Below are 11,773 nucleotides of genomic sequence, written 5' to 3'. Positions count from 1 at the left end.
CTACTGTTTACTATCAATTCAAAAGCTTTGTATGCTGTTTCTAAGCATCACCCAGAGGTATAGTTAAAATCACCATCATTTGACAAAAACACATTTATTATTTGGTAACAAAAAAAATAAACAGTACAGTGCTGTATGAGTTGCTTCATGATTTCACTGTCCCACAAAGTCATCTGGTCCAAATCCTCACAAAGGCTCCTTATCCTCCAAAGTCAGGATAAACTCAAACTCTTCTGCAGAGAAAAAGGAAAGAATGAGGGTTCATAGGCAGCCCAATGCACACTGAAAGATGCGTTCACTTACCAGTGGTTAGAGGCTGCACAGAGAGCCTGGCACTGGTAAAGAGTGACATGTCCTTCAGAGGCCCTCCTTTGGCTCGGTGCTGAAGGTGGTATTTTTTCAGCTCAGACAGAGGAATAAAACGCTTCACCATTCTTTGATATTGGACATCTACCTGAAAGATAAACAAAAACAAGGTTAACCTTTATGGTGTATTATTATATGAATTCATCTATTATTTTTCTTCCTAAATGGGGTTTACCATGCTCCATTTGGGGTTGTCTGCTTTACTGTTTGCATCAAAATGGACATCTTTCTTGTCAAACTGAGTGTGGTCCACATAAGCTTCCTTCACAATCTAGAAAAAGAAATCCAGCTAAATATCATGTCTAGCATTGTTTAAATCAATTTAATATTATCAGCAGGGGGAGAGAGTGACTTACTTTCATGATTCCTGCTATCCCCGGCTCCTTGCAGTTGCTGTGGTAAAAGAAAGCCAACTGCCCGTCTTTCATCTGCCTCATAAAGTTGCGTGCCTGCAGATTATGGATAATTCAATGAACAGAGGGAAGAATAAAACCAAAAAAATATCAAAAATACTTTAACAGCTTTCATAGCAGTAGCTGTAGTTGTGTGGCTTAACCTGATAATTGCGGACTCCGTCCCAGCAGCCAGTCTGATCAGGCAAAGCTTTCAGATCCTCGATCCCAAACTGCAGGATGAAACCACATGCATCAAAGTGCAGCCCACTCACATGTTTTAGAAAACAGGCTGTGCTGATTAGGCTCTGTACCTTCAGGTCAATCTCATTCTGAAAGCGGCTCTCGGGCTCAGATTTCATCAGCCAGTGACAGTACTGTGGAGGTTCTGAGCTGTCTTTATTTTTTGAAGGCTCAACAGAAGCTGCAGCTTTCTTCTTGCTTCCAACCATTTCATCATCATCATTGACTTTGCCTATTGTTCGAGCAATAATTATCAATCATTACAAAATAATGTACCAGACAAGAAGTTTTATTCAAATTGTCTTTGCTTACCTGAACTTGCTGTTCTTTTACTGACTCTGGCCCTCGTCTTTGGTGCCATCTCTCACAGTCTATAAAGACACAAAAAACATAGAGCAGTGTCCATAACAGGGTTGAGTTTCACAAATTGGGGAACTGTACAACAGCTGCCCACTGCTCCTAGTAATAGGATGGGTTAAATGCAGAGGACAAATTTCACTGTGTGTGCTCTGCTGTGTGCATGTGTGTGAACAATAAAGAGGGTTTCATCCTCCGATTCTTCTTCTTCTCCTTCATTCAAAGGATGGTTAGCTCACATCTGAGTCCTCCCTCATAACCACTGGGTTTCACTTAGGGATGATGAATAAATGACCATTGACAGACATTTCTATTTATTTTGGGTACGTCCATGTCAACTTCAATGTCAATAAAAAACAAACAAGTACTTCCTATTTGTGAAGTGTATCTGTGTTGTATGGAAACTGATGAATAAATTGAATGTTCTATTAACATATTTCCATAAAATCAAATCCTGACATATCATTGTATATGTTTTAGCTTAATGTACACACTTATATTATCAATTTAGAACGGAGGCATTGAAAATAACATAGATGTGTGTGTTATTTAAACTGTAGGCTACTTACAATGATGGTCCCTATGATTACCTGTGGTTAAGAACGAGTGCTCGGGTGCAGGCTAAATGTCAACTGACTGCCGAATGTATGTGCAATTTGAGAAAAAGAACTGAGTATTAATTAGTGAATGTCCATATTGAAACTAACTTCACCGGTGCATGGATTGAAGAGACTAGCTAGCTTTAAGAACTCTTGGCAACACGTGTATCTAAACGCGCCAGGCAGTTACAAAGTAATACAGATTATAATGCAGCTCTGTCTGTAGTGCATAACCTCTGATAAAACAGTGGTAAATCATACCTGTAGCTGAGCAGTGTTCCAGGTAAACATTCAACCATCAAAACCCGCGTTGAAACCAGCAGCACCTGACGTCAACAAACGTATTGGTGCACTAGATTTATTTACCAGCTACTTCCGTTTGTGTTGTAAAAGCTAGACCTACATTTCTTAGTCTCCACAGAGAACCACCAATGTCCAGCTGTCGAAAACATACATTCACGAACAACACGAAACTATAATTCTCAACAGTTATGAGCATCAGTATAAATGTATTTGAGTTTACAAGAGAGGAACTGAATAAGTATGCAACAGGGTTGTTTTTCCTGCACCCCAAAGATGGCGTTATTGCGCTTTACATGCTGAATGCCATCCGGCTTTAAAGCCCAAGAATAAGAGGCGGTAGCGGCAGTGTGACATAACGAACATATCCCACTACACTGTGGAGGTAAACATGGCGACCGTCGGACGTCTAGCAAGGATTGCCAGACTAGGCACCAGCATCTGCAAGAACCATCGTTTATATTTTAACAGAAGCACACAGAGACGAGGAATAGCTTCTTGTGTTGACCGTAAGTCCCAGAAAACTGAAACTGTGAGCGTTAGTTTAACGTCATATGGCAGCTGTGTGTGATTGTGAAAGAAAGTCTGAATGGCACTGAACTTCGTTAGCTAACAGACCGCTGTTGGTATTTAAGATTGACTGTGAATACAACTAAATGAAGTAAAATCACACATCCCATTACAATATATTAATATTACAGTTACCGGTTCCTAGCTGTCATTGGTTAGTTTTGCACCTCCCCACTCCTATGAAGGTCGTGTCAGGGAATTTGCTAGTTTCCTATTATGCTTTCTTGTTGCTGCATCCTATGCTGGTTGAAGCTATACACGACAGCTGGTTTGTATAAACTTTATCGTAATAAAGAAAACACACATAATATTACCGTATTTGTGCATGATGAAATATGATCTTTTCCATACTTACCTCTATAATATGGTCTCTGTTCTTTGTTGACAGCTGCTCATGGACTCACAGATGAACAGAAGGAATTTCAAAAAGTGGCCTTTGATTTTGCTGCCAATGAGATGACTCCACACATGGCAGAGTGGGACCAAAAGGTATTTTTGTGCAAGCCATGGAGTGTATTAGTCAGCTGATGCTTTGTACTACACCATCCCCCAGGAAACTCCCTGTAAATGCAAGTATTGCTGATGGTGAAATGTCCCATAGTAAGCACCTGTAAAATATCTAGTTTCTGTATTGAGACAAGGGAAATACCACATCCTAAAATTGAGCTCTCATTGCTGTATTTCTGGAATTTTGGCTTGTTAAAAGGTACTTCAGCTCATACCTAACTGTGGAGAACCTGCATGTATCAGTATATAAGTTATAGTTATAATAACATAAACATGTATGGGTATTTTTTTTTTTTCACCCAGGAAATCTTTCCAGTAGAGACGATGCGAAAAGCAGCCCAGTTGGGGTTTGGTGGGATCTACGTTCAGCCGGAAGTTGGAGGATCTGGTCTTTCTCGGCTGGACACGTCGGTCATCTTTGAGGCTTTGTCTACAGGATGTGTCAGCACTACAGCTTACATCAGTATCCACAAGTACAAACCCTTCATATTTCATAAATAACTTGGACCTGTAATTAATATATGGTTCAATTATGATTTGTTTTGGCATGTGTAAGTGAGGAGAAAGGATTTCTTCGATAAAGGTTGACTTGAGGCTGATTGTGTAGGGCCCAAATAACCAAATTTGCTGCCTCAATTTCAAGTTTTGTACCTGAAAGGGATGGTTAAAGTAAAGGCTTTCACAACACATGTATTTACATCTTCAATAAATTAAAATAAAATAGTAATGCTTTTGGCAAATTATCAGAACTGTTACATTTTTACCCCTTTTTATGATAATGAGTGCTAAAATTAATAATAATTGTATAATAATAAATTATAACCGTGACTCAGGTTTTTATATGTATTTGCCTACACGTTCACACTATGCTGTTTTCTTTGCAGCATGTGTGCCTGGATGATCGACACTTTTGGCAATAATGAGCAGAGGGAGAGGTTCTGTCCTGATCTCTGTATGATGGAAAAGTTTGCTTCGTATTGTCTAACTGAACCAGGTCAGTCCTTTTTATATGTAAAAAAACTAAGTATAATATAGTTATTTAGACATGTGTCAGTCAACATCACAATAAACCTGTGATTTTCACTTCAGGCAGCGGCAGTGATGCTGCTTCACTTCTGACCACTGCTAAACTGAAAGGGGACCATTACATCCTAAATGGTTCGAAGGTAATTCCACACCTGTCTTTTCTCTTGTCTGGTGTTTAGGCATTCATAATGGTTAATAGTTTTGTCAAAAGAACAAACAGTAAGCCGGAAACATGTCTGTGACTTTCAGGCCTTCATCAGTGGTGGAGGAGACACAGACGTCTATGTTGTGATGTGCAGAACAGGAGGTAAAGGACCTAAAGGCATCTCTTGTCTGGTGGTAGAGAAAGGAACGCCAGGCCTCAGTTTTGGCAAAAAAGAAAAAAAGGTAAAGTTCTTTGACTGCCGACTTAAATGTTTATGCTCTGGAGCTAGTGTTTCCTGGTAGCCACTAGAGGGCAGGAGTCAGTCACAGTAACTGTTTTACTCTGCTCTGAAGGTGGGTTGGAACTCCCAGCCGACCCGGGCGGTGATATTTGAGGATTGTGCCGTTCCAGTCATCAATCGGCTCGGTGAGGAAGGACAAGGATTCAGCATGGCCATGAAAGGCCTGAATGGGGGCAGAATTAATATTGGTGAGGAGGAAAACACTATCCAAGTATTAAGCAGTTAGTGATGCCCAAATATGTAATTTATACCCATAGCTAGAAAAAAAAGACTGCAATCATCTTGATCATTGAAATTCATAGGTCTAAATACAAATTGTCTGCATAAGTGGAGACTTGAGGTGGTTAAATATTGACTTTAAATCACGATTATTAAACTTTTCAAGAGAATTTAACTATTGTTTAAAAAAAAAAACAATAGTTAAATTCAAATGGAAACAAACTCTAAATCCTTTTTTTTGCTGTTATCTCAACATGAACATCATCCGCTTTTTAATCTACAGTTTTTACATAAACTCTCTTCCAACAGCCTCCTGTTCTCTTGGGGCTGCACATGCCTCTGTTCAGCTTGCGAGGGATCATCTGTTAGTGCGCAAGCAGTTTGGGGAGACACTCTCCAACAACCAGGTTAGAGGATCCCACATCCAAAGTATTAGGTCATGGTTCCTGCCACTGATAACAAGTTTTCCTTAAATTTGCTGTCGTGTTTCACCGTGTGTGTGTTCATTTGTGCAGTATCTTCAGTTCAAACTGGCAGAAATGGCCACCAAGCTGGTTGCGTCCCGCCTTCTGGTGCGTGAAGCTGCCACAGCTCTGCAGGAGAATCGACCTGATGCTGTTTCTCTCTGCTCTATGGCCAAACTCTTCGCCACAGATGAGTGCTTCAATGTAAGTTACACTCAGTAATAATTGTTTTGATTGAAACCCAATCTTTATACTTGTTTAATTTTTTTTAATCCATTTCACAGATCTGCAACGATGCTCTCCAAATGCACGGTGGTTACGGTTACCTGAAAGACTATGCAGTGCAGCAATTTGTCCGAGACATCAGAGTGCATCAGATCCTCGAGGGTGAGCCTTCTTAAGCTTGGCCTTAGTCTGTTTTTTTCTTGTGAATCAGATTATAATCTCACAGATGTCCTTTTGTTTAAGACTGTTGATGTGCTTGTTTTGTTTGTGTGTCTCATACTCTTTTTTTTTTCTCTCCTAAAGGCACAAACGAAGTGATGAGGATGATAATTTCCCGTAATCTGCTGACAGAATCATGATAAATGTTTTCCCCTGGATGTTTGCGTGATTTTGAATAGCGACCATATTATTATGGTGTTTCTTCCTCTTACTGTGTCACTGGTTTCTTAAAGTGTTAAAAGTCATTTAAGGACATGTGGTAAACCAGTCAGTAAAGCATAGGTTTTCCTAGAGTGATATTGGTTATTATCTTCTATTTTTTAACTACTCTGTTGCAGCAAGGCCCAAGGGATGACAATTTAACAATGTACGCAGATTTCATACAACAGCTGTGGTTCAAAGAGGACAAATCCAAAATTTCATACAACAGCTGTGGTTCAAAAAGGACGAATCCAAATGACATTGGCAATCCCCAGTTTACTTAACATGTAGTGCCACCTGCAGGTCAACGTTTCCTCATGTCCAACACTTCCTCTATAAGCACTAATTAAATTCCAGGCTACAATTACAAAAATAAATGCTTATACAGCATCTTAAAAATGCTAAATAATTGCATATTTCACATACAAACATAACATTCAACTCAAAAGACAGCTGAAGTTAAGTACAATAAAAAGGCAGCATATTTTATCTAAGTACAGACTGCAACTGATGAACAGTAACAATGTTTGGCAGAAAGAACACCAAGGATGTGCAGCCATGCTAGCTCTGCAGAGGAATGCTAATGTTTTGCAGGTTTGAGGTTTACCCAGTTCACCATCTTAGCTTAGCCTGTTAGCATGCTAACATGTGTTACTTGTGTGAAATCTCATCCAAACTTGTATTTGGTCATAAAGCATAGTAAAAACTTGACCTGATGGTGGTGCTTGGTGAAGCAGTAAGGATTCACTGTTATGTCGGGAAGGGAGCATGAAATACTGTACCCAGAGTTCCACCTGATAAGCAGTGCTAGAGAAAGCATGGGACCACCAAATTCAGTAGTATTGATCTTTTTCGGGTCAGACATGTACAAAATATCCTGTCAATCCCTTTACCTTGCTGATAATGTGCTGGTGTCTACACCACCTTTTCAGAGACCACCTCCGGTAGTTTTAATATCCTAAGAATAGTTTAGAAAAAGGTCTTGATTTGATTTGTAATCGAAACATTTTCTGCAAAGCTGCTAGTGTGAATAAAAAGTTGTAATCTTGTTTTTCTATTTAAAAAAAATAGCTACTCCTTACTACAGATTCACTGAAACTGTAACAAGAGGTTGGGATTTTTTTCCTTTCTTTTAAAGGATTTAATACAAACTGGGGTGTTTAAAGGGTGTGTTTCTCCACTGTATATCACAGATGTATATTACATGCAGTCTCAGCATCTCTGTGCCTTAAGTGGCCTTTTAGATCTCAATTATAGTGAAGGTTACTGAATTGTTACCCATCCATGACATTTGAAATGCCCCAGATAAAAATGTGGGTTGGGTATTATGTGTTATGTATTAATGTCACATTGCAAATGATTACACTTCAAATAAAATAATATCAGTTTGCAAAAGGAATCAGCCTTTTTATTGACACTTAACTGGGTATTTTTTACATCTCTTTTGCCTGAGTAAAAATATATTTATAGGTAAAGTGATTATGATGAGTCATGCTAAAATCAAACACTCCAGAATACTTTATTGAAAAAAAAAAGATCAATCAAAGCTGCAGTAAAAGTGCTACATGTAACCTTCAGCATAGCTTACTGCCACATCTTTTATCAGAGCTGCATACACTTACATGAAAACAAACAAAACCAACAGCAGGAAGTTTGATTCTATATAATCTCACTTACTGGCGGCCTTGTATGTTTACAGTAATTATATCAAGTTAAAACAAGCACCTTTGAACAGAATAGTAAGAAACCATCAACTTCAACATGTTCTACTATTTTTTGGTTACATTCCAACTACCGTAACAGGCAAATACTTATAAATGTCCTCCCAGCAGACATCAGAGTCATTGAACCATACTGATATTGCAGTAGGTTAAATAAAACAACCTTTACGTGAACACATAACACGTACATGTGTTTCAGAGAAAACAATAATGAAACATTTGAAATACCTGAATTGTGATTTTGACATAGTGCCTTTAGCCTGAGAGAAGGGACTGAAAAGTGATCTTTACACAAATGAAATGAAATCATACACTTGTATCATTAAAGTTATTATACAAATTTGGCCAGCATATATTTTGCAGAACTCTAAGCAAACTGCCAACTGCACTGAAATAAATCCATAAACTGTAGTAAGTCAGCAACTCTCTTGAAAACATTGGCTTTTATGTACACTGCCTAAGAATCCTAAAGCTACTGGATATCATTAAAGATCTCTTCATAAGAGTGTAAATAAAAAATATATTTCTTACAAAAAGAAATTGAAATGAACAAACCAAAAAGGTACCTGCGAGACATTTTCTTCTCTCACATCCTTTTAAGTCTTCACAGAGAAAGTGCTTTTACGTTCCAAGGCATACTTTCTCTCTATCCATAATCACTGTCCTCCTGCCGGCCTACACCAGCGAGCCGGCCTGGCTCTGCGCAGGCACCATGATGGCTACAGCTCCAAGGCGTGTCAGAGTGGAGCAGCTCATTTGTGGGGACACAGCGAGTGGAGGGGGCACCTGAGGCTGAGCCCCCTCAGTCCTGTTGGCGACCATAGGGCTCCTCAGAAGCTGCGGAGGGACCCCGTTTGTGCTGGGGGGTCTCTTATGTTTGCGTGATGGGGTGCCTCCACTGTTGTACCCGGGGAGTCCCTGCAGTGTGTTGGCTTCTCCGGGTCGCAGCTGGTAGGCATGGATAACTGAGCCGGTGTCTGAAGTCGACGCGGGGGAGTATGGGTAGTGGTAGTTCGGTTGGCGGGGGTCTCGGGGGCGAGGACTGGTTGCTATGGAGGAGAGCGTGCCATTCTTGGATATGATGTCAGAGCCGGTGTTACTCTTTGCCCATGATACTCTCTTTGGTGCCTGAGCATCCTCCCTGTAACAGGAAGAAAGAACAGAGGTTCAGAGGAAAGAGGACAAAGCAAACACTCATAATTATTAGAATTACTAATATCAAAAATGACAGGCAGGAAATAGGGCAACACACATTCAGCTTCACTGTTTTCTGAGATCTGGCAAACATTTTTGTGTATATGGCAAAAATGTAGATGACCTCTTATTAAAAAATTAGCTATTTGAAGCAAAGTATTAGGAGGCTTTAGTGTATTAATACACTGCCCGGCCAAAAAAAAGGTCACAAGCCTCTGGGGGCAGTGCTATGATCTGGGGTTGCTGCAGTTGGTCTGGTCTAGGTTCAGCAACCTTATGTGCCCAAAGAATGAGGTCAGCTGACTACCTGAATAAACTGAATGACCAGGTTATTCCATCAATGGATTTTTTTCTTCCCTGATGGCACGGGCATGTTCCAAGATGACATTCTTTGGGATGTGCTGGAGAAGACTTTGCACAGTGGTCCTAATCTCCCGTCATTAACACAAGATCTTGGCGAAAAATTATTGCAAGACAGAACTAAATATTGTGACATTGCAGAACCTTGTGGAAACGATGCCACAGCGAATGCGTGCTGCAATCAAAGCTAAAAAAAGTGTGACTTTTTTTTGGCCAGGCAGTGTATTATAAACCTATTTTGTTCAAATATTATGAACATGGCATTTGATGTTTATCTTGTCGTGGTGGAGCAACTAATACAAGCACTATTTCTACCTTGAATCTTATTAGATTATATATGACTATAGCTGCCAGATAGCATAGTTGTGTAAAACATTTGATCTTTTCTTTCCTCCTTTTGAAACGCAGTACAATAGATGTTCAGGTAGAATTTAATCCAGAAATAGGTGTTGCATTGCATTAACTCTTATTAACTCAATATCATAATTATTAAATGCAGAGGCCTCAACTACTGCTTTTGAGGAAATGAGTGCTTGCCTTTCTTAATTATTTAATGGTTAAATGTTAAATGAATAAAAAGACTGAATATGAGTACAGCGTCTTCCTTCCTAACGGCATGTAAAAAAAGAAAGAAAGAAAGTACAAAGCATATGTACTTTGTTTTTTTAATCAGATAAACTTTGGGTAGGTGGAATTAATGACAGGGCTGTTGTATAGTACATGCTGTATCAAATGTCTCACTTGATCTCATTGGCCATTTCCTCCTCAGTGTCCCTTTTCCTTTTCAGTATAAATATGAGGAAGAGCACCATGGCCACCAGTCCCACTATGGAGCCCAGTGTAGCGGCTGCAATCATCCCTGCATTGGAAGCTGGGAAACAGATCACAGATCAGCATTCACACTTAGGCAGTGCCTGGTGTGTGGTGTAGTAGCAATACTGTGTACTGTACATACAGGTGATAACTTCCAGGTTAATGGAGCAGCTGTCGGAGCCCGCGGTGTTGCTGGCTCGGCAGATGTACTTCCCTGACATGCTTTTAGTGAGGTTGCTCAGCCTGAGGGTGCCGTGTCTCTCATCTGCAAAGAAAAACCACAGGGTTACATATTGTACATGTACCGATCATATATTTATGTGATCCGTGCAAGTGGCTTGGTACAACAAGAAAACTATACAGGCTGACATGAAATTGTGGTATCACACACTAGGGAACTTTAATTACACAGTAACACACACAACTTAACTGAGAACGAACTGTATAGGGACATGTCCTTATTAAAATCTATCATAGATCATGTACATAGGGACATAACCCTTCGATCATTGACCATAAACACATGAATGACTTGACAGAAATGTGGCTGTGCAGTGTTTTATGATGCATTGAATAAATACATTGATTCCTGATTCACTTATTGAAAAAGTGTTATATTTTACTCCTCATCGACGACACAAAAGAAGTATTGTGTAACACAGATGTGCTGACAGTGTGTGATACCCTCACTGTGTGCAACAACATATCATGGTGGTGTTGAATCTGTATTTACTGATTGCATTCACAACGCAGAATTTAATCCACTGTTGGCCCACTTCTAGTCCCTAAAGCATATGGTTTATTTATGTTGTATCCCACAGCGGAGAGCTCTGCAGAGGATACTGTAGTATTGCTACATAATGAGATCTTTTCAGCAGATTTTTGTAAGTTCTCACACAGCTGTAAGTGTGTGTGTATCCATCTCATTGCTTTCATAACTGGGTATTTCCTTTTGACAATCTGTTCTTCTTCACACATCTGGCTTAAAAGCGGCGTGTTGTGGCTAACGTATCTTGTAAGAAAATAAACACGCTTTATGAGGGACTTATCACATAAAATCCTCTGAAATCCAATCGTAGACGCCACATCGCAGCATGTCTTTAACTGATGCTTTTTTGCTTTCCTGTGGAACGTGAGGAAACGAGAGTGGGTGTTTTATAAGTGTTCCTGCGTGCCTGTCAATCCCCACAGAGAGAAAGCGGTGCAACACAGGGACTCCAAATCATCCCAAATGGACATCAAGGTTTCACATTATGCCGGCAAGCAGCATTTTAATGTGAGACCAGAAAATCTGTAACTTTCAGTCATCGTCATCAATCCAAACAGCTGCCTTCCTTCCAAAGTTTGGGTGCTGTGTGTGTTCAGCTTTGGTTTTTTCTGCACCATCTGACACTGCACCACCAGGAGGTGAATACAGGCAGGTGCACACAAACCACTGCCAACAGTAGAAGCACAGAAAATCCTTCTAAGTGTAACTGAAGGAAAAATACAGACATTTTGTACCATAATTGGCTGTTTGTAAGTTGATGGTTGATTTCTGAATACATCAAA

At 39.8% G+C, this 11,773-nt stretch overlaps 3 protein-coding genes across 4 annotated transcripts in view; 1 reads left to right on the top strand and 2 right to left on the bottom strand.

Annotated features, from left to right (window-relative positions):
• Window positions 1–78: 78 nt before the first annotated feature.
• On the bottom strand, window positions 79–2,551 carry thyn1 (thymocyte nuclear protein 1). Its single transcript, XM_063906449.1, has 8 exons — window positions 2,219–2,551; window positions 1,314–1,372; window positions 1,073–1,233; window positions 923–991; window positions 723–815; window positions 542–637; window positions 304–454; window positions 79–233 (listed from the first exon to the last, which is right to left on the bottom strand). The coding sequence occupies exons 2-8, from the start codon at window positions 1,360–1,362 to the stop codon at window positions 187–189; spliced, it is 666 nt and encodes a 221-aa protein (XP_063762519.1). The 5' UTR covers window positions 1,363–1,372; window positions 2,219–2,551; the 3' UTR covers window positions 79–186.
• Window positions 2,462–7,529, top strand: acad8 (acyl-CoA dehydrogenase family, member 8). The gene is made up of 11 exons (XM_063906447.1): window positions 2,462–2,766; window positions 3,216–3,316; window positions 3,638–3,807; window positions 4,219–4,328; window positions 4,424–4,500; window positions 4,610–4,747; window positions 4,859–4,994; window positions 5,335–5,432; window positions 5,541–5,693; window positions 5,774–5,876; window positions 6,018–7,529. The coding sequence occupies exons 1-11, from the start codon at window positions 2,649–2,651 to the stop codon at window positions 6,071–6,073; spliced, it is 1,260 nt and encodes a 419-aa protein (XP_063762517.1). The 5' UTR covers window positions 2,462–2,648; the 3' UTR covers window positions 6,074–7,529.
• Window positions 6,410–11,773, bottom strand: part of esamb (endothelial cell adhesion molecule b) — a 44,797-nt gene continuing 39,433 nt past the window's right edge. For both annotated transcript variants that reach the window (XM_063906444.1, XM_063906445.1), the window contains 3 exons: window positions 10,365–10,487; window positions 10,151–10,280; window positions 6,410–8,996 (listed from right to left, as the gene is read on the bottom strand). In XM_063906444.1, coding sequence (XP_063762514.1) covers window positions 8,531–8,996; window positions 10,151–10,280; window positions 10,365–10,487 — 719 coding nt within the window. In that variant the 3' untranslated portion in view covers window positions 6,410–8,530. The remainder of the gene's footprint in view (window positions 8,997–10,150; window positions 10,281–10,364; window positions 10,488–11,773) is intronic.

This window comes from Eleginops maclovinus, chromosome 18 (genome assembly GCF_036324505.1).
Source record: "Eleginops maclovinus isolate JMC-PN-2008 ecotype Puerto Natales chromosome 18, JC_Emac_rtc_rv5, whole genome shotgun sequence".
NCBI lineage: Eukaryota > Metazoa > Chordata > Actinopteri > Perciformes > Eleginopidae > Eleginops > Eleginops maclovinus.
Note: the sequence above shows the minus strand (reverse complement) of the source record. Positions and strands in the feature narration are given on the sequence as shown.

Bases quoted from the DNA above. Each gene is read 5' to 3' on its own strand.
- acad8 (XM_063906447.1), top strand. From the start codon at position 2,649: ATGGCGACCGTCGGACGTCTAGCAAGGATTGCCAGACTAGGCACCAGC. The intron at 2,767-3,215 runs GTAAGTCCCAGA...CTTTGTTGACAG, and splicing joins AATAGCTTCTTGTGTTGACC to CTGCTCATGGACTCACAGAT. The intron at 5,694-5,773 runs GTAAGTTACACT...TCCATTTCACAG, and splicing joins CCACAGATGAGTGCTTCAAT to ATCTGCAACGATGCTCTCCA.
- thyn1 (XM_063906449.1), bottom strand. From the start codon at position 1,362: ATGGCACCAAAGACGAGGGCCAGAGTCAGTAAAAGAACAGCAAGTTCA. The intron at 1,234-1,313 runs GTAAGCAAAGAC...CTCGAACAATAG, and splicing joins TAAAAGAACAGCAAGTTCAG to GCAAAGTCAATGATGATGAT. The intron at 638-722 runs GTAAGTCACTCT...TTCTTTTTCTAG, and splicing joins GGATAGCAGGAATCATGAAA to ATTGTGAAGGAAGCTTATGT.